At 44.6% G+C, this 22,721-nt stretch overlaps 1 protein-coding gene across 1 annotated transcript in view; it reads right to left on the bottom strand.

Moving 5' to 3' along the window:
- ATP1A3 (ATPase Na+/K+ transporting subunit alpha 3) overlaps nucleotides 1–22,721 on the bottom strand; it is a 132,159-nt gene that overhangs the window by 20,302 nt on the left and 89,136 nt on the right. Inside the window, exons 6-13 of the mRNA XM_082273100.1 lie at nucleotides 20,184–20,318; nucleotides 17,705–17,822; nucleotides 11,210–11,478; nucleotides 7,960–8,158; nucleotides 7,464–7,573; nucleotides 7,146–7,280; nucleotides 907–1,099; nucleotides 336–511 (exon numbers count right to left, since the gene is read on the bottom strand). Of these exons, the coding sequence (XP_082129226.1) occupies nucleotides 336–511; nucleotides 907–1,099; nucleotides 7,146–7,280; nucleotides 7,464–7,573; nucleotides 7,960–8,158; nucleotides 11,210–11,478; nucleotides 17,705–17,822; nucleotides 20,184–20,318 (1,335 nt within the window). The remainder of the gene's footprint in view (nucleotides 1–335; nucleotides 512–906; nucleotides 1,100–7,145; nucleotides 7,281–7,463; nucleotides 7,574–7,959; nucleotides 8,159–11,209; nucleotides 11,479–17,704; nucleotides 17,823–20,183; nucleotides 20,319–22,721) is intronic.

Here is a 22,721-nt window from a genome sequence, read left to right as displayed (position 1 = left end):
CAAAAAGCTGAATATACAGATGAAATATATATTATTGATGCCATATTAAATACAGAGCTGAATACATTTTGGTATTTAAGATCTGCTCAGAGTTCAGCTTTAAAGAAAAAAGATGAGAAAGCTTCAACTCATTGATTTACTTTGCATTTGTTAGCATAAGGTTTTGGTTTTTCATCAGGTTGGTGGGACTGCCTACCGTTACATTTAGGTCCTGGACCATAGGTAGAGAAAAAACGCTTGTCGCCAGACCTTCTATGAAATTCACATCCTGACCCTTTGGAAAACTGGGATCCCCTACTACATAAATATATTTTTATTCAGTCTACTCTGCTTACCTTGATGCCTGCACTTCTGCACTTGCCCACAGCATCAGGCACTGCTGCTCTAGGTGGGTCAATCATAGACATGAGCCCCACAAAGCACATGTTCTCAGTGCTGAAATTAAGGTCCTCGGTATCAAAAGCAAAGCCCTTTGGGTGCAGCTCCTCTGGGAAGTAGTAGTGGCAAAAGCCTGGAGGTAAGAAGATAATAAGAAATTAGGCTTATTGATTTATTATTAAAGGAGGACTTCCCCTGACAAAACAACATTGCTGACCTTTTTATCTGGTGAACACTGGCAATGTGGAAAAGGATCATTCTCGTCTTGATAGGCCTAGTCTACCAAGATGATGAAGATCCTTTGTAATAAGAGAAGCTGATATGAAAAATTTAGAATTTCTCTCACACCCAACATAATAATAGGTCTCATCACTGAAAATACCAGAAAGTAGGGGTATCTTTATTGCCCATGGCAGCCAGTTAGTTATACAATATTATGTTGCTAGGACTAACTGGAAAAATATTGTGTTGCTAGGACTAACTGGAAAATTCCTTTTTCAGTTTCCCCAGTGTTATAGGTCTACTAACCTAATACTCTCTCGCCGAGTCCACCGAGCTCCAAGTATGCATTCTGGAAAGCCTCTTTCAGCTCATCATCCAATGGCTGCTCTTTGCCTTGGATCAAGATGGTGGAGCAGACATCCAAAATCCTTTCTGGGGCTCCCTTCATTACCAGCATGTAGCGGTTATCATTGGGGTCCTCTGTTTCATGGATTGACAGCTGTTGAGGAGGAAATGGCAAGAAGCAGATACAATTATCAGTTAAGAAGATCTTACTATAGTTAGTGGGTGAATCAATATAAGAGACTATGTACATTACTACTGAGATGTGTCTTTACGAATGCATCATGACACCGGTTAGAGGTTACATAGTTACATAGTTTGTGAGGTTGAAAAAAGACATCAGTCCATCCAGTTCAACCTATAATGTGTGTGTGTTTGCTTTTAACCATACATTGTATACCCCTGTATGTTGCAGTCTCTAAGGTGCCCATCTAATAGTTTTTTGAAACTATCAATGCTCCCTGCTGATACCACTGCTTGTGAAAGAGAATTCCACATCCTTACCGCTCTTACAGTGAAGAACCCCTTACGCATTTTAAGGTTAAACCACCTTTCCTCTAGTTTTAGTGAGTGGCCACGTGTCTTATTGTATTCCCTTTCTCTGAATAGTTTGTTCCTTATGCTAGGGTCGCCAGTACAGTATTTGTACATTGATATCATATCCCCTCTCAATCGTCTCTTCTCCAGAGAGAATAGGTTCAGTGCTTGTAGTCTTTCCTCATAGCTGATGTCCTCCATTCCCCGAATTATTTTTGTTGCCCTTCTCTGGACTCTTTCCAATTCCAGCACATCCTTCCTGAGGACCGGTGCCCAGAACTGGACAGCATACTCCAGATGTGGCCGGACCAGAGTCTTGTAGAGAGGGAGAATAATCTCTTTATTTCTGGAGTGAATCCCCTTTTTTATACATCCCAGTATTCTGTTGGCTTTGCTTGCAGCGGCTTGGCATTGCATGTCTACCAGTACCCCCAGGTCTTTTTCCATCCTAGACTCACCCAGAGGTTCCCCCCCTAGTGAGTAGCTTGCTTTCTGGTTTCTGGCCTATGCTCTATCCACATGCTTATCCGACTGATACAGGTTTGGGTGGCATTTGAGCAGCACTATTTCCACAGTTTTGGGCTACATATGTTAATATGTTCATGTTTTGGAGGTCCTACATGGGACCTGTCCAGGTGTGGAGCTTAACTTCTCCCCTTTTGGTCAAAGGTTGGAGTATCAACATTCAATTCCCACACCTTTGGGGATTTTTTTGCCACTAGCACTGGGTACTAGGTGTTGGGATTAAATTTCTCTATCAACATTCAATGAGGCCACCACCACTTGGCAGAGCCACTAGAATTACACCAATTTTTAGCTGCCTGTAAGGGAGGCATTCTCGCAATCACTGTAAGGGGCGTTCTTCCCACTGGCCACCAATTCAAGGGGCACGTTTGCAATCCCCTCACTCCCCCCAATAATATTTTTTAAAAAGGGTTCTCTGAGACCCAGAAATGTTATTATGGGTTACAGTGGGGAGAAAACCTCATATATACAGTCAAATATTTTCCTGTATATTCCTTAAAAATTGTACAAAACCTCTCCATTAGGGGTTACAATGGAAGCACAGCTTGGTCATGGCAAGGCTGTACACTCCAGGCATGAATTGGTTAGACCCAAGCAACCTGCAGTCACGGCGGTCCAGGACAGTCCAGGGAGGCAGAGTTAAAAAGCTTTTATGTTATTATGAAATGAATGTTAAGAAGGATCAGGCTGGGATCCTACAGCAGCTGGGACTAATCTGTGCAGAGAGAGATTGACAAAGGCAGAGCAGGAGGGTGAGGGGCAGAAATGAAGGGCCAATAAGGAAAATGTCAGTAAGGAAGTAAAGGTAGACAGAGATAAAATGTTAGCCTTTCTCAACCAGAGTGCTTTGGAAGGTTGCTATGGGCTCCTTAAGCAATTCGCAATTTCTGCCTCTCAGAATTGGAACCACTGACCAATGATCTTTTTAGATATCTGTACAGGGGATCATTCTTCCTACTGACCACCAATGTAATGTGCATTCCTCCTACTAGCCACCAACGTAGGGAGCATTCTTCCAACTGACCGCCAATATAAGGTGCATTCTTCCTAATGACCAACAATGTAATAAAAAAATCTGACCACCAATGTAGGGGGCATTGTACTTACTGACTACCAATGTAAGGAGCATTCTTCCCACTGATCACCAATGTAAAGAGCATTGTCTCCACTGATCACCAATTTTAGGAGCATTGTCTCCACTGATCACCAATGTAAGGGGCATTCTTCCCACTGACCACCAATGTAAGGGGCATTCTTCCCACTGATCATCAATGTAAGGGGCATTTTTCCCACTGACCACCAATGTAAGGGGCATTTTTCCCACTGACCACCAATGTAAGGGGCATTCTTCCCACTGATCATCAATGTAAGGGGCATTCTTCCTACTGATCACCAATGTAGGGGGCATTCTTCCCACTAATCACCAATGTAAGGGGCATTCTTCCCACTGATCACCAATGTAAGGAGCATTCTTCCCACTGATCACCAATTTAAGGGGCATTCTTCTCACTGACTCCCATTATAAGGAGCATTCTTCCTACTGACCATTGCAATGTAAGAAAAAGATCTGACCACCAATGTAGGGGGCATTGTACTTACCGACTACCAATGTAAGGAGCATTCTTCCCACTGATAACCAATGTAAGGGGCATTCTTCCCACTGATCACCAATGTATGGGGCATTCTTCCCACTGATCACCATTGTAAGGAGCATTCTTCCCACTGACCACCAATGTAAGGAGCATTCTTCCCACTGACCACCAATGTAGGATGCATTCTTCCCACTGACCACCAATGTAAGGGGCATTCTTCTCACTGACTCACATTGTGAGGAGCATTCTTCCCACTGACCATCAATGTGAGGAGCATTCTTCCCACTGACCACCAATGTAGGGGGCAATCTTCCCACTGACCACCAATGTAAGGAGCATTCTTCCCACTAACGACCAATTTAAGCAGCATTCTTCCCACTGACCAACAATGTAAGGAGCAATATTCCTACTGACCAACAATGTAAGGAAAAATCTTTCCACTGACCAGCAATGTAGGTGGCATTCTATTTAATGACCTACAATATAAGGGGAATGCTTTCCACTGACCACCAATGTAAGCAGCATTCTTCCTACTGACCACCAATGAATGTAGCATTCTTCCCACTGATCACCAATGTAGGGAACAATCTTCCCACTGACTACCAAGGTAGGGGGCATCCTATCCACTGAGCAAAAATGTAAGGGTCATTCTTCACACTGACAACCAATGTAAGGGACAATTTTCTCACTGACAACCAGTGTAAGGGATATTCTACCCATTGACTTTCAACATAAGGGGAATTCTTCTCACTGACCACCAAACAAATCTACTGTGAGCTGTGGATAGTAAATATTGTCAGGGGTTCCCTTAGACCTAAAAGGGTCTCATCAAGGGTTCTGCTATGTTAAAAAAAGGAGGTTGACAAATGTTGGAATATGACAGTGAAAAGAGTAATGATAATTTGTGAAGTGCAACAAATAATTAAATTGGTATTGAAAGGTGATCCAAAACATTTCTGTTGCAGATTTTGTCAGATCCACAAAAGACAAATTATGCACTAACTTGCTTTGGTGTTAATGAAACAGGTGCACTAGATAGGCAACAATGAGACAACCTCCAAAACAGGAATGGTTTTACAGGTGTAAGCCACGGACATGTTTTTTTCCCCACTCATCTTTTCTGACTGTTTTTCACTAGATTTGCATTTGGCTAGGGTCAGTGTCATTACTAGTAGAATGAGGCGATACCTGGACCCTATAGAGGTTGCACAGGCAGTCCAACTCCTCCAGGATGGCACATCAATACGTGCCATTGTCAGAAGGTTTGCTGTGTATCTCAGCACAGTCTCAAGAGCATGGAGGAGATTCCAGGAGACAGAAAGTTATTCTAGGGGAGCTGGACAGGACTGTAGAAGATTCTTAACCCATCAGCAGGGCCGGTAACTGCATCTTTGTGCAAGGAGGAACAGGATGAGCACTGCCAGAGCCCTACAAAATGACCTCCAGCAGGCCTCTGGTGTGAATCACTCTGACCAAACAATCAGAAACAGATTTCATGAGGGTGGCCTGAGGGCCCAACGTCCACTAGTGGGCCCTGTGCTCACTGCCCGGCACCATGGAGCTCCACTGGCATTTGCCATTGAACACCAGAATTGGCAGGTCCGCCACTGGTGCCCTGTGCTTTTCACAGATGAGAGCAGGTTCACGCTGAGCACATGTGACAGACGTGAAGGATCTGGAGAAGTCGTGGAGAACGTTATTCTGCCTTTAACATCATTCAGCAGGACTGGTTTTGATGGTGGGTGAGTGATTGTCTGAGGAGGCATATCCATGGAAGGACACACAGACCTCTACGGGCTAGACAATGGCACCCTAACTGCCGTTAGGTATTGGAATGAAATCATTGGACCCATTGTCAGACCCTACGCTGGTGCAGTGGGTCCTGGGTTCCTCCTGATGCATGACAATGCCCGGCCTCATGTGGTAAGCGTATGCAGCCAGTTCATGGAGAATGAAGGAATTACTACCATTGAATGGCCCCCACGCTTGCCTGACCTAAATCCAATAGAACACCTCTAGGACATTATGTTTCAGTCCATCCGACGCCACCAGGTTGTACTTCAGTCTGTGCAGGAGCTCCATGATGTCCTGGTCCAAATATGGGAGGAAATACCCCAGGACACCATCTGTCGTCTCATTAGAAGAATGCCCAGACATTGTCAGGCATGCATACAAGCACGTGGGGGCCATACATACTACTGAGTACCATTTTGAGTTGCTGCAATTAAATTCCAGCAAAATAGACTAGCCTGCTGCATCATTTTTTCACTTTGATCTTCAGGGTGTCTTTGCATTCAGCCCTCTGTAGTGTGATAGTTTTCATTTTCATCATACAATGTGGCATCCTTTTGTTCCTAACACATTACCCAGTCCATACCAGTATAGATCCTAACACATTACCCAGTCCATACCAGTATAGATCCTAACACATTACCCAGTCCATACCAGTATAGATCCTCTAACATCCACCAGCTCCATGATGTCTTCATGGAGGAGTGGAAGAGGACTCCAGTGGCAACCCGTGAAGCTCTGGTGAACTCCATGCCCAAGAGGGTTCAGGCAGTGCTGAAAAATAATGGTGGCCACACACAATATTGACACTTTGGGCCCAATTTGGACATTTTCACTTAGGGGTGTACTCATTTTGTTGCCAGCAGTTTAGACATTTATGGCTGTGTGTTGAGTTATTTTTAGGGGACAGCAAATTTACACTGTTATACAAGCTGTACACTCACTGCTTTACATTGTAGCAAAATGTAATTTCTTCAGTTTTGTCACATGAAAAGATATAATAAAATATTTACAAAATGTGAGGGGTGTACTCACTTATGTGAGATACTGTATGTGTGTTTCTGCACAGCGTGACCGCCCTGTAGCAGTAAAACTGCTATAGGGCAGTCGGCAAGTGGATATGTAAAGTGCTGTATAAAATGATGGTGCTATATAAGAACCTGTAATTAATATAAATAAATAATAAATCAGCGCTCGCTGATTTCTTTTACTGACTGGCAGTATGGTGTGTTTAAGGTAGACGCTCGCCTGGATGATTCTCAAGATATCCAGACTGTTGACTTTGGGTTTCTCATGCCCTTTGTGTTCCCTTATTTCAGCTTCTTGGGGATTCCTTGCTGGGATGGGTTATGTCTACATTTTTCATTTTGAGTAGCATGTACCACAGGCACTTGGACAGTATACCACCCTGATGAAGATTCTGGATGAATTAAAACGCGTTGGGATTCAAACATTTGTTCTTTTGATCATCTCTTGTGATGATATATCATGATCCCAATATGATTATCTATTTTTAATGTTGACAGACTTATGGCTGTGGTTTTTAATGCATGCACAATAAACTTATTATATTTTAAACCTTTTCGTTGCGTGCCATCAAAGTCCCAACCAGTTCCCAAAACGTTTTCTGATATATATTACGGATGGGGGCACTTTGCAATTGCATCAGACCTATTCGATTTTAATAAATAGATAAATACTACCCAGACATTCCTGGTGCCCTGTATAGACTTTGCAGAAATGTGGCCCTGCACTCACCTGGTACTTATTAGTGGAATTGAAAGGAATCTCTGCTACTTTCTTGTTCTTCTCCCTCATGGCCTTAACCGATCCACAGGACAGCTCAATGCATTTTAGGAGAGCGGATTCAGAGGCGTCGCCTGCCACATCCCTCTGGGAAGCAGAAAACGCACCCCCCGTTACCCATGGCAACCAACACTCGCTTTGCGTAATAACATACAGTGAGGCCGATACACAGAGACACATACACGGTAAGCGGGACATACGACAAGACGAAAAGCCACACACAGTGACACAATGCTACACAGCTCCCGTCGAGGCACTAACGTCACACACCTTCAGAACGGGAATGTTGTCGTTTCCTGCTTTGAAGACAGCGCGGTTGCATAAGGCAGCGATCCGAGCCAAGGCCACCCAGGTGAGGGAACTCTTGTCAAAGGAGGCACCTGAAATAGAACACAAGAGGGGAGAACGGAAACCGGTGAGATGAGGGTTAGAGGTTACAGCAGCCTTTCTCAACCAGGGTCCTGTGGAACCTTAGGGCTCCTTCAGAGGTTGCTTGGGGTTCCTTGAGCAAGGAGCCAATTCTGCCTCTTAGGAAAAGTTCACACTGACAACAACAATCGTTTTAGTTATCTGTAAGAAAGTTTTCTCCCACTACATTTTTCCCAGTGGCCATCACAAAAATGTACAGTGAGCTGTAGATATAGTGCTTATTACTAGGGGTCTCCTTGGACCAGAATGTTATTTCTAGGGTTCCTCCATGTTAAAAAGGTTGAGAAAGGCTGGGTTACAGTGTAGAAGGGATCAGTGCTGCCTAGGACTCCCAGACCTGACTGGTCCTCTGTGGTGTCCGCCTCATGGATCTGGTTATCGAACCACATATGAGCTACTGTCATACGGTTTTGTGTCAGTGTTCCGGTCTTATCAGAGCAGATGGTCGATGTAGACCCCAAGGTTTCTACAGCTTCCAAGTTCTTCACAAGGCAGTTTTTGCGAGCCATTCGCTTGGCGGTTAGGGTTAGGCATACCTGTGAAGGTAAAACAATAAGAGTTATGTCATTCGTGACCATAATCTATAAATGATTTAATAGCAAAACCACCAAAACGTAAGCCAAAGAGCTTAATGCAAGTCAAGACACAAACTCCCTTTTACTAGCCAGAAGGTTTGTAAGTAGTGCATATATTCTTGAAATCCACCTAGACTCCTGGAGGGACGTCTTACTTTTTAGGCCCTTCTGTTATACAGAATAGAGATGTGCATGACAGAAAAATTTGTTTTGTCTCGTTCGTTAAAGAGGAGTTCCGCATTCCCCTAAAAAAAAATAAAGTCAGCAGCTACACATACTGTACACATACTGTAGCTGCTGACTTTTAATATTAGGACACTTACCTGTCCTTGAGTCCAGTGATGTTGGCACCCGAAACCGATTTTGGTATCGGCTCTCGGGTGCTGCGGCCGCCATTCTAGGAAAGGGAACCCGGCAGTGAAGCCTTGCGGCTTCACGGCCGGGTCCCTACTGCGCAAAGCGCGCTGCGCATTCCTATTGGCTCAGCGGCAGGGGGAAGGAGGAGGGGGCCGAACTTCCGGGACACTGCGCCACGGCCCGTGTCCTGGAAGAGGGGAAGGGGTACCTGTCAAAAACGGGTACCCGTTCCCCCCTCCCCCATGAAAGGCGCCAAATGTGGCACCGGAGGGGGGGGAGGAAGCAAAATAGCGGAAGTTCCATTTTTGGGTGGAACTCCGCTTTAAGTTAATAATTTCGTTTCATCAAATTTGTTATGTCAGAAGGATTAATTTTCAGAATTAGTTTAGTATATTTGGATTCGTTACATATATTCATTATTTTCAAACTGATTTGAATTTGAATTTCAGATGACGGATACATTGATTATATTTTTTTCTATTGTAATCTAATCTATTTTTACTATTCTTTTCAATTATATTCTTTTATTTTCTATTGTATTGTTTTATTTTCTACTCTTTTATTTTATTTTCTATTGTATTATTTTATTTTCTATTGTATTATTTTATTTTCTATTATACTCTATTCTTTTCTATTATATTCAGTTTTATTCTATTCTTTTCTATTCTATTGTTTTATTCTATTCTATAGTTTTAGGCTCAGTTCACAGATATGTGAATTAGGTGCATTTTGAACCGCTTCCGATTCGCATGGCATGTGAAATAACAATGATTTTCATTTAAGCTGTTCACATATATGCGATGCATCTGCAATGCGAATTTAAAAAAAGTGTCCTGTGCGTTTTCTGATCACAGTTCAGGTGCGAATTTCTGGCTCATTGAGTTCTATGGGACGCTTCTGAATTGTGCATGTGTTCAGTTGTGTTCAGGATTTCAGCATGGATTGCGCTCCTACTACAGGAGTTGACACCCTTTATTTACTATGTATTGTATTGGCCAGCACTGAAATCATGCAGTGACAAAAATCCAGTCCTGAGCCTTGCAAATAAGCATCAGAACCGTGTCAAAAACGCACCTTATCTGCTGAAAAAAATGCTTTAAAAACGGACATGCAATTTGCTGAACAAATGCAGTAAAAATGGACATGCAGTTTGCATCGGACATTTGTGAACCCAGCCTTATTTTATTATTTTCTATTCTATAAAGCAGCCTAAGTAGGAATCATCATCTTTTATCACTTTTTTACCTTACTGCATTTATTACAGTTGGTTTCCTTTTCGAATTAGGATTCATTTTCAAAATTCGAATTCACTCTGAACCTCAACCCTACTTCTTGATGGTTATTTGATGTTCTAGTGACCATCACCATACAGGTAAGACCCACCAAGAACAACAGTCTTTGGCAACAGTAGCCAAGCACAGTGACCTTCCACATGGAAAAAAAAGTAAAAATAAAAGATGTTCCAAAAAAAATAAACTCTATCCAATTGTTAAGCAGTCCCCTAACACTTAAAGCTAGATCAGGTGTAGGCAATTTCGGCACTCCAACTGTGGCGAACCTCCAAGTCTTCCTGTGTGAACCCAGGCTTATCTTATGGCACTTTTCCACTGCAAGTACCGGCTCGGCTCCACTCAGCCCTGCTTGGCTCGGTTTGGTTTTCCACTGCGTGGTACCGCATGGTACGGTGTTGGAACGGTTCGGTACGGTTTGCTTTTCCACTAAAGTAGAAAGTGGGTGAGATAACAACGATTCTCTGACCAATCGGTGGCTAGTAGTGAAAAACAGTCAAGGCTGCATGCAAAGGATTGTGGGATATGGTATTGGTACGGCCCTCTTGGAACCACAACCGAGGTGGTTCTGTTTAAGCGAGCCGTACCGTTCGGTTCCATGTAGTGGAAAAGCGCCGCCATACCGTACTGTTCCAACACCGTACCATGCGGTACCATGCAGTGGAAAAGCACAAAAGCGAGCCAAACCGTTCGGTTCCATGCAGTGGAAAAGCGCCTATAGTGAGGTCAGCCTGGGTTCGCACCTAGGCTTGTCATAGTGACTTCAGCCTGGGTTCACACAGGAGCGTGCAGGAAAACTGCATTCGTTTTGGACAGGAATGGCACCAAATTCCTGTTCAAATTGCATGGCATTCTTTGCAGTGTGGTTTGAGTCCATTCATTTTGTATGGGCTCAATTCGCATCGCAAAGGTATCGTTGAGTACTTGACTGAAAGTATCCGTACTCGTACTCGCTGGTAAAAAAAATGGTATTATAGTTAAAGAAGAATTCCGAGATTGTACAAGGCAGGGGCACGCGCTCTACCCTGCCTAATCAGAGAACGTTTCTCATTCCTTTTCGAAAATGCAAAGCATGGCGCCCGTGCTGAGTGGCCAATCTCCTGTATTCCGAATGTATCAGGCCGGCTGCTCAGCACAACACCCAGAAGCAAGTGGAGATCAATGGAGCAGGCGTGTCTACTTGAGTGATTTCCAGCTTCCAGGGGTATCAGCCAGGTATGGTATATACAGTACATACTTACATTGGTCCAAGCAGAATCAATATGACTATGTAAAAATATACCATACCTAAAATTACTTTTTAACTCCATTAATTTGCAACCTGAACAAACACAGATAATACCATAAACCGGATTTTAATACTCACAGTGACAGTGGCCAAAAGTCCCTCTGGTACGTTGGCCACAATGATTCCAATGAGAAAGATGACGGCTTCTAGCCAAGAGTAACCCAAGATGAGCGAGAGGATAAAGAAGGAGATGCCCAGGAACACAGCCACACCAGTGATCAGATGGATAAAGTGCTCAATTTCCTTAGCAATTGGGGTCTTCCCAACTTCCAAACCAGAAGCTAGGGTGGCAATACGACCCATCACAGTTCTGTCCCCTGTGGCAATGACCACTCCACGGGCCGTCCCTGAAAAGTAATTAAACCAGTGAACCTACTGTATATTATCTCTTTAATACATGGTGTGTGAACATCTTGGGGTTGTATAGTAATAATAATAACTCCTTATATAGGATGTAGACAAATAAAACAATTGCTGCTGTTTAGATTGGTCAACATAGGACAGCTGGTCATGCATTTTGGACTTCAACTTCTTTGTGCAGCACTTTACAACGTGAGGGCAGACAATACAATTACAATACAATTACAATACAGGAGGAATCAGAGGACCCTGCTCGTTAGAGCTTACAATCTTAAAGTTTATAAGCTTTTCTAGGGGAGTGTTGGATTTAATATACAGTAAAACCTTGGATTGAGAGAAACTTGGTTTGAGAGCGTTTTGGAAGACGGGCAACATTTTGACTTGATAAATAAGCGATGTCTTGATATCCAAGTAGCGTCACATCACAACTGAGTATAAAAGAGAAGAGAGGCGCCTCTAAGTGTAGCAATCTGGTTATATTTAATGAAGGTACAACATTTAGCAACTTACATGGTTGATAAATAAAACAGGCACATCTAAGTATGCAGGCATCCGGGGTAAAGTTGTCCACATAGATAGTCCTCCACACCGCCATTGAAGTCATCCCTTCCACACTGCGCTCCACGGGTGCTTCAAGCCTACTGCAGGGAAGTCTTCCTGGTCATGATTGCAGACCGATGGTGGTGAGAGCCGGCAGTGCGGAGGACGCTCTATGTCAAGGGTCTTTAAACTATGGCCCTCCAGTTGTTCAGGAACCACAAGTACCATCATGCCTAGTCAGGGCTGGCCCAAGATATTGTGCTGCCTGGGTCCAAGAATTAAATTCTGCCCCCCCAAAAAAAAAAAAATCATACCGGTGAACACGTTGCACCCATGGATGATATGAAACTGGAATAGGGCTGTATAGTGGCACACTAGGTCAGTATAGGGGCAGGCTAGGGCAGTATAGGGAAAGGGTTGGGTAGTATATAGACAAGTTAGGGTAGTAAAGGGGTAGGCTAGGGTAGTATATAGACAGCTGATAAAATGGGTAAAAGGATGTTCTAGCCAATTGATTATGGAAATTTCCGCACCTGAGACACCCTGAATACCGGAATAGTATATAGACAGGCTAGGGTAGTGTATGGACAGGCTAGGGTAGTGTATGGACAGGCTAGGGTAGTGTATGGACAGGCTAGGGTAGTATATGGACAGGCTATGGTAGTATATGGACAGGCTATGGTAGTATATGGACAGGCTAGGGTAGTATATGGACAGCAATTGTAGTGTATGGACAGGCTAGGGTAGTATATGGACAGGCTAGGATAGTGTATGGACAGGCTAGGGTGGTGTATAGACAGGCTAGGATAGTGTATGGAAAGGCTAGGGTGGTGTATAGACAGGCTAGGGTAGTATATGGACAGCAATTGTAGTGTATGGACAGGCTAGGGTGGTGTATGGACAGGCTAGGGTAGTGTATGGACAGGGTAGGGTAGTGTATGGACAGGCTAGGGTAGTGTATGGACAGGCTAGGGTGGTGTATGGACAGGCTAGGGTAGTGTATGGACAGGCTAGGGTAGTGTATGGACAGGCTAGGGTAGTATATGGACAGGCTATGGTAGTATATGGACAGGCTATGGTAGTATATGGACAGGCTATGGTAGTATATGGACAGGCTAGGGTAGTGTATGGACAGGCTAGGATGGTGTATGGACAGGCTATGGTAGTATATGGGGACAGGCTATGGTAGTATATGGACAGGCTAGAGTAGTATATGGGGACAGGCTAGGGTAGTATATGGACAGCAATTGTAGTGTATGGACAGGCTAGGGTAGTATATGGACAGCCTAGGATAGTGTATGGACAGGCTAGGGTGGTGTATAGACAGGCTAGGGTGGTGTATGGGGACAGGCTAGGGTAGTGTATGGACAGGCTAGGGTGGTGTATGGGGACAGGCTAGGGTAGTATATGGACAGCAATTGTAGTGTATGGACAGGCTAGGGTGGTGTATGGACAGGCTAGGGTAGTGTATGGACAGGCTAGGATGGTGTATGGACAGGCTAGGGTAGTGTATGGACAGGCTAGGATGGTGTATGGACAGGCTAGGGTAGTATATAGACAGGCTAGGGTGATAGTTGTCACCCTGCCCCCTGGCCCAGTCCACCCCTGGATGACACACAAAACTGCTGGAAAAAAAAATCCTGGATGTCAATTTGCCGCCCTTCTCAAAATGCCGCCTGGGTCCGATGGACCCAGTGGGACCCAAAGTAGGGCCGGCCCCGTGCCTAGTCATGTCTGTGAATGTCAGAGTTTTATAATGCCTCATGGGATGTGTAGTTCTGCAACAGCTGGAGGGCCGTAGTTTGAGGATCCCTGCTCTATGCGGACAGCTTTACCCCAGATGCCTGTATACTTAGATGTGGCTCTTTTAATCATCAACCATGTGAGTTATTAAATGTTGGACCTTCATTAAATGTAACCATATTGCTACACTTAAGAGGCGCCTCTCTTCTCTTTTATACTCCGTAGCTCCTAATGGATTTTGCTTCTAATCCCCTGTGTGGAGGCGGCCATGTGCAGATGGACATTTTATCGTTACACAACCAATCACATTGCTATAATCTTTTATATGGACTACAAACTGAAGGATTATATGAAGGATCTTTTACATTTTTATTCTATTTTACATCACCATATATATTTATTTATTATACCTAGGCAGCACCATCACTCACTTGCACACCACCAGCACTTTTATTCTTCAGTTGGGACACCAAAACATAGGTGGTTGTCCACAGTGAGGGCGGCAGCCGGATGCACACACAGAACATCTAACATTAAATATAGATCCATAGCGCGGGACAACCTTTTAACATTTATTATAAACTGAAGGACTTCTGAATAAATGGTCGTGGAAACGATCATCTGAGTTGGATTACAAGCATGTTTCCGGGAACAAATTATGCTCGCAATCCAGCCAGCAACAATAGACCCCCCCAGCAACAACAGATACCCCACACAACAATAGATCTCCCCAGCAACAACAGATCCCCCACACAACAATAGACTCCCCTAGCAACAATGGACTCCGACCCAGCAACAATAGATCTCCATAGCAACAATGGATTCCCCCACAAAATAATAGATCTCCCCAGCAACAACAGATCCCCCCCCCCACACACCAATAGACTCCCCTAGCAACAATAGACTCCAATCCAGCAACGACAGATCCCCTGCAGCACAATATATCCCACCCTGCAACAATAGATCCCCCATACAATAGAACACACCCCAGCAACAATAGATCCCCACACAGTAACAATTGACCACCCACAACAGAATACCACACCCAGCAACAAAAAATCCACCCTACCAACATTAGACCCCACCAGCAGCAACAACAGATTTCCCAGCAGCCAGCAACAATAGACTCCCCCCCCAGAAACAATAGATACCCCACACAACAATAGCTCTCCCCAGCAACAACAGATCCCCCACACAACAATAGACTCCCCTAGCAACAATGGACTCCGCCCCAGCAACAATAGATCTCCATAGCAACAATGGATTCCCCACACAATAACAGATCTCCCCAGCAACAACAGATCCCCCACACAACAATAGACTCCAACCCAGCAACGACAGATCCCCTGCATTACAATATATCCCACCCCTGCAACAATAGAACACACCCCAGCAACAATAGATCCCCACACAGTAACAATTGACCACCCACAACAGAATACCACACCCAGCAACAAAAGATCCACCCTCCTAACATTAGACCCCACCAGCAGCAACAACAGATTTCCCAGCAGCCAGCATCATAAGACCCTCCAGCAGCCAGCAACAATAGACCCCCCCAGCAACAATAGATACCCCACCCCACACAACAATAGATCTCCCCAGCAATAACAGATCCCCCACACAGCAATAGACTCCCCTAGCAACAATGGACTCTGACCAAGCAACAATAGATCTCCATATCAACAATGGATTCCCCCCCCCCCCACAATATTAGATCTCCCCAGCAACAACAGATCCCCCACACAGCAATAGACTCCTGTAGCAACAATGGACTCTGACCCAGCAACAATAGATCTCCATAGCAACAATGGATTCCCCCACACAATAATAGATCTCCCCTAGCAACAATGGACTCTGACCCAGCAACAATAGATCTCCATAGCAACAATGGATTCCCCCCCACAATAATAGATCTCCCCAGCAACAACAGATCCCCCACACAACAATAGACTCCCCTAGCAACAATGGACTCCGACCCAGCAACAATAGATCTCCATAGCAACAATGGATTCCCCCACAAAATAACAGATCTCCCCAGCAACAATAGACTCCCACACAGTACCAATTGACCACCCACAACAGAATACCACACCCAGCAACAAAAGATCCACCCTACCAACATTAGACCCCAGCAGCAGCAACAACAGATTTCCCAGCAGCCAGTATCATAAGACCCTCCAGCAGCCAGCAACAATAGACCTCTCCCTCAATAATAGATCTCTACCAGCAACATAAGACCCCCCCCCCCCGAAAAAATAGATCCCCCTACCAGCAACAGACCCCCACACAAAAACAGATCCCCACCAGTGACAATAGATCCCCTAGCAGCCAGCATCAATAGACTCTCCAGCACACCCCATACCCTTTGCACATACACTTCACTGCGTTCCCGCTGAAAAAAAGCCCTGCTAACAGGTATTCCTCTATTCATCTCCATTACACGGGGGTGAGAACATTAGTAGTTTACACAAGACAGCTATGGCCATGCCATCCTTTATGCTTTATTTTTGGCTCACAGAAAAAACAAGGACACTACATTTTCTGGCAGGATCAACAGTATTCTCTTTACTGGCTGAAAATGTACTCAGCCTGAAAAAACCCCCCAAAAACTGCATCCACCCAGGGCAAACTAAGAGAATAGGTGCAGGTACTCCCCCCTTCCAAGTCACCCCTCGTCTCCGCCCCCTACCCACCTTTAAACCGGTCCCTTAGTACCATCCATTAGCCACCTCCCAGTAGCGCCCCTTTTAGAGAATTAAAGTAATTTCTATTGAATTTGTTTATTATAACAAAAAAAAAAAAGCAGTAAAATAGATACATCCAGCAATTACAGACCCCACCACCAACGATAGATTCACTTACGCAACAATAGACCCTCCCCAGCAAAAATATATCTCCTAGTAGCCAACATTAATAGACTCCTCCCTCAACAGTAGATCCCCCAGCAACAATAGACTCCTCCCTCAACAGTAGATCCCCCAGCAACAATAGACCCCTCCCTCAACAGTAGACTCCCTCCCTCAACAGTAGACCCCTCTCTCAACAGTAGACCCCCCCCCAGCAACAATAGACACCTCCCTGAACAGTAGAGCCCCCCCAGCAACAATAGACACCTCCCTGAACAGTAGAGCCCCCCCCCAGCAACAATAGACACCTCCCTGAACAGTAGATCCCCCCCAGCAACAATAGACACCTCCGTCAACAGTAGACCCCTCCCTCAACAGTACATCCCCCCAGCAACAATATACATCGTCCTTAACAGTAGATCTCCTAGCAACAATAGACAACTCCCTTACAGTAGATACCCCCAGCAACAATAGACCCCTGCCTCAACAGTAGAACCCCCCAGCAACAATAGACCCCCTTCCTCAACAGTAGATCCCTAGCAACAATGAATACCTTCCTCAACAGTAGATCTCTAGCAATAGTGCCCCTACCAGCAACAATAGATCCCCCACCAGCAGCAACAGACCCTCCCAACTATAGAGCCCCCAGCAACAATAGATCCCCAAATCTGCAACAATAGATCCCCCACCAGCAGCAACAGACCCTCCCAGCTATAGACCCCTTTCAGCAACAATAGATCCCCAACATATCTTAGCACCCCTTTCCATTATATACATGCAGTGCTAGAGGTGCCGGTGTTCTGTGGATCTGCGCATGCGCAGTGTTGACGTCACGCCAGCTGATCGGGAGATCAGTTCAAGTGACGTTACGCACTGCACATGCGCAGATCGTCGGAGGCATTATCGGATGATCTGTACTATTTCACAGAACACCACAACTGCGTTCCCCCCCGTTTCAACTGAAGAAAAAACCCCTTCATCGGCCACATCCAGGGATCAGGCACTGCAATATATTAAATATTTCTTATTTTTGTGGGTTTAGGTATTCTGTGACATCCGTCAGAGCACTGTGCAATGTTACCTTCTACACAGTTGGTGGAGAAGAAGGCGACATTTCTGGTTTCTAGAGGGTTGTCATGTGTGCAGTCAGGTGACCTTGTCTGGGGCTCCGATTCACCCGTCAACGAGGAGTTATCTACCTGCAAGGAGGGAAAAGGTGGAGAGAGAAACAGGAGAAAGAAAAAGACAAAGTGAGGAAGGGAAGAAGAAGCATCGCAGGAGAAACAGAGTTCTAGAAGAAGAAGAGCAGAAATAAGCCAAATATTTAACATTTTCTAAAAGCTCTCCTATTAAACATTCTATTTAAGTTAAATTAAGTTAAATACGATCCAGTTGCCTTAAAAACAAGGTGTGTCTTCTATTAAGAAAAACAAAAAACAATATTGGAATAATAATAATAATAATAGAAGCAGGGCCAGATTAACGTAGGGGCTATTGGAGCTGCAGCTCCAGGCCCCTACCTTTTATATAGGCCCCGGGTTGGCCATATTCACTGTTACCGCTCTTCTGTCACTTGTAAACACAGAAGTCTGGCTTCTATGCTCGCTTCCCCAGGCAGCACCCTCAGAACCTCCCCACACAGCACGAAGGCCGGACAAGGAGGGACAGTTGCCGATGCATGGATGTGTTTATGGGCTTCAGAGACAGCATCCCATGTTGAATTAGGCATGCATGGCTGCACCCTTCCTCCTCTGGGTGCATGCCAAGGCACGGCCCTTAAGGCCCCTTAAAATCCTCAGCACCAAGACCATGATGCTCTTAATCCGGCCCTGAATAGAAGGATCACAGGCACTCTGTGATCATTCCAGAGAGAAGGACGGTTGGCTGTGTTTAGAGTCGGTTCACACTAAGGCGACACGACTCTGCACGACTTCAGGGGCGACTTGCAGGGACTTCACATAATGGAAGTCTATGCAAGTCGCTCCGAGGTTACCCCGAAGTAGTACAGGACCCTTTTTCTAAGTCGGAGCGACTTGTGTCGCTCCTATTAGAACGGGTCCTGTAGCGGTCAATGGACCGCGAGGGAGCGCGACTTGTCAGGCCTACAAGTCACCTGACAAGTCGCGGCAATGTGAACCGCCTCTTACAACAGCTGACCGTTCTTCTCTCTCAGCGGGGAACAATCACGGGTGTCAGGCGGCAATCGGAGCCACCTGCCCGCTGCATGGGAGTCCCCGCTGACGAACCACCATGCGATCCGATTCTGCTGCGGACCAAAAAAACGGTCCTGTGCAAGTTAGGTGCGATTGCGGTGCGAATTCAGCCATGCAAACTGTATGGCTGAATTCGCACCGCACAGAGATCGCATGTAATTTTAGGAGCAGTGCGCTCCAATTTACATGTGATCTCTGTGATCGCACAAATGTGAACCGGTACTTAAGCATGTGATCTTCCTCTGAAAGGAGCCTGAAGCTGCTGATAAGTACTGTATATGCTATAGGGATGCATGGAGTTTGCATATTCTGTATTTCCTACGCATGTGAGGGAGCTTGTTGGACAGTGGAGGAAACCCAGCCAGTGACACATCAGGTTTTTTGGCAGTACCAGTGGGAGGGCATTCCTGCAATGCATCCTGGGATTGACCATTATTACTGAGGGGACATGTGACAGGGAGTCTTTGGCGGGAAGCAGAGTCCCAGGAGGAGGTGGACGGCTGTCTCTCCTCCTGCAGTGTGTGAGGAAGGTGGTCTTAGGCGGTCGGCCTAGTGAACCAGGTGTGGAGCTGAGCTGCAGAGGATCCAGAGTAGCTGACAGCGGAGCTGCTGGCAGAGTCTCTCGGGGGAAAAACAGTGTCTGTGAGTACCAGGAGATTTGCCTAAGGGTCTGCCCAGGAAGGGGGACCACTGCAGTAAAGTCAGGGGATCAGGGAGCCCAGCTCACACAGAGAGTATTACAGTAAAGGGGGTGCTGTGTAGATAACCCTGAAGAATAGGAACAAAGGGGGTGCCAGGAAGGGCCCTGAAGAGTGTTCTGCAGTACAGTGCAGTTTATCTAAATAGTTCATTAACTACTTCTTAACTCCTGCTGCTGACAAGGTGAAGCAGCGGCCTTGAGGCACTCAGCAATATTCAGTCGTCCCAGCAGATTGTGCATAGTTACAGGTTGGAGTATCCCACTCATTCCCTTCTCCTATCCAAGTTCCCAATAAAACCACATAAACCAAAGCTCCTACACTGTCTCCTGACTGAGCCAAAAACACTTTGAAAATGCTGAACTGTCATGTTGTTGCTAATGGTAACCCAGGGGGACCCATAACCAGCAGCTCCCAAGGGAGTAGTGCTACACCTATTTGGCCAGAATCACTGAGGTGCAACTACCATTCTACCTAATGGGCATTATTGGTCCCTTAGTGGGCGAAATGCGTCAGTATCTTAACCTGGCAAGGTATAAGCGAAACATTAAGATTGAAAGTGAAGGTACAGATTACAAATATTACTCAAAGTATGTGCTTACTGAAATACACTAGCATCCCTCCGATCAATGAATCAGCCAAAACTTACTTTGCACCCATGGGCAGAGATGATCCTTAGGTCAGCGGGTACTCGGTCTCCACCTTTTACTTCCACCAGGTCACCCACCACCACCTCCTCTGCATTCACCTGCATCTTCTCTCCTTCTCGGATGATTAAAGCTTGCTGACAGTTACAAAGGCATAAAGTTAATGGTAAAAAAAAAAACAATGTTCAAAAGTCAAAAAAATAAAGACATTAGACTCAATTCATAAAGATGAGAGTATTTATTCTTAACCATGAATAGATTATATTGGCTGCAATTTACAAATCCACATTCATTTATTAATACATGTACAATGCCCAGTATTTATATATTTACATATAAAAGGAATATTCATACACACCTACATATACATAGACACATATACATACATACACATACATGCACACACACACAAACATACATACACACATATACAGACACACATACATACATACACACACATATATAAACATACATACACACACACATACATACACACACACACATATCCATACACACGCATACATACACACATACATACACACACACATACATATATAGACACACATACATACACACACATATATACATACACACATACACATACATACACACAGGCATACTTACATACACACACACATACATACATATACAGACACACATACACACACACATACATACATACACACATATATATATATATATATACACACACACATATATATATATATATACATACACATACACACACACACAAACATACATACACATGTAGCCAAGTTGGGACTACTGTGTATATAATTATGCTATGAATATATATATATATATATATATATATATATATATATATATATATATGAGTCACTGCTCAGAGTGCTCCTTTAAGATCCCGGAAATGGGCGAATTGGATTGTGGGAGATGTAGTCTGGCGAGGAAGGTGAATTGTTATATGAGAAAATATTAATACTGGCGCAAAAAGGAAAACTATGGGACCCAACGGATCCACACTAGGGACCTGAAAAAAAAATGGATGTCAATAAACAGGACAAATCTCTATGAATGTAATGGCAAGCAATAGTCCATATGAGAAAGTCCATATCAAAGAGTCCATAAACACTGCGCTCTGAAGGCTGCTCTTGTAACAAGTAAGAAGAGGGGACTTGGAGACAGCTGTAAAGAGAACTCAGAGTGGCGCCTGTGTTCTCTTTACAGTTGAATTGTTATATGGATGGCAGGCGGAACTATACTCCCAAGGAGCTTTGGGACTTGTAAAGGATCATGGGAGAGTAGATATACTTCTGGGCGGTGCCAAGCGCACGCTCTTTTGCTTCTGGGACTTGTGGAGGACGGATCAAGGGGAGAGAGGTGCCGGAGGAGAGTCGGTGACAGAGGCCTGAGAGTGTGGCCTGGAGAGAGCGGGGCCCGTCCTCAGCGGTGGATGCTGGTGGTCACAGAGAGGAGAGCGGGTTACACCGAGTTGATTAACCGGAATCGTGAAAGCCGAGTATTCCAGTGACGCAGCATCGTGAGGAGAAGTCCTGCCTGAGACCGGACAGTCACATGTGGACGCTGCTGCTGTGCAAGAGTGCCTGGTGACACCTGCAATCACAAGTATACCCCTGCATCCATAATATACTGATAGCAGTTACGATCTTTTAGACATCACTACACCTATATTACAAATATCACATAGAAGAGTGATAAAGAGCTCCAGCTGCCGGTGAAGATTCAGCAAGGCCTTGCTAGAGCAGGAACTTTACTTTTCATAATTCCTAAAGGGGACCCCCTGACAACAGTATAGAACTTTATTAGGTAAATACCAGATAACTTTAGGTTTGATCTTTGTAGCAGCAAAGTGAGGTTTATGGTTATTACATTTATTCATAGTCCTGACAGTTGAAGCGGATAATCACCTCAGTTACTTTCACTTATTTGATATATTACCTTGTAAGTTAAGCATTTATTTCCTGCGGTGTCAGTCTTTTAGGCCCTTTTGCATTATAGGGGGTTTAGTGGAGTGACACTGCAATACCTATTGTTGTGACATTCTATCTTTTTTTGTTCAGTTGATTGATTTACCTTCTTATCCCAGTAAATAGTCAAACTGGTATTTAATTTGTCAGTGTATTCTTGAAGAATCTTCCAGAAAATGTCTGAACCTATAGTGCCTATCGGGTTGGACGCTTGGACAGCCCCCAAGGGGGTCGTGCTAGACACACATACAATCATACATATACAAACATGCATATACACACACACATAAACATATATACATACAAACATGCATATACACACACACGCACGCATACATACACACACACATACAAACATGCATATACACACACACACACACACACACATACATACATACACACACACACACACATACAAATATACACACACAAATATACATACATATACACACACATACATACACTGAACAAAATTATAAACGCCACACTTTTGTTTTTGCCCCCATTTTTCATGAGCTGAACCCAAAGATCTAAGACTTTTTCTATATACACAAAAGGCCTATTTCTCCC

The sequence above is a fragment of the Pelophylax lessonae genome (assembly GCF_965119305.1).
Source record: "Pelophylax lessonae genome assembly, chromosome: 12".
In the NCBI taxonomy this organism is placed as follows: domain Eukaryota; kingdom Metazoa; phylum Chordata; class Amphibia; order Anura; family Ranidae; genus Pelophylax; species Pelophylax lessonae.
This window is presented reverse-complemented; position numbering and strand designations above follow the sequence as displayed.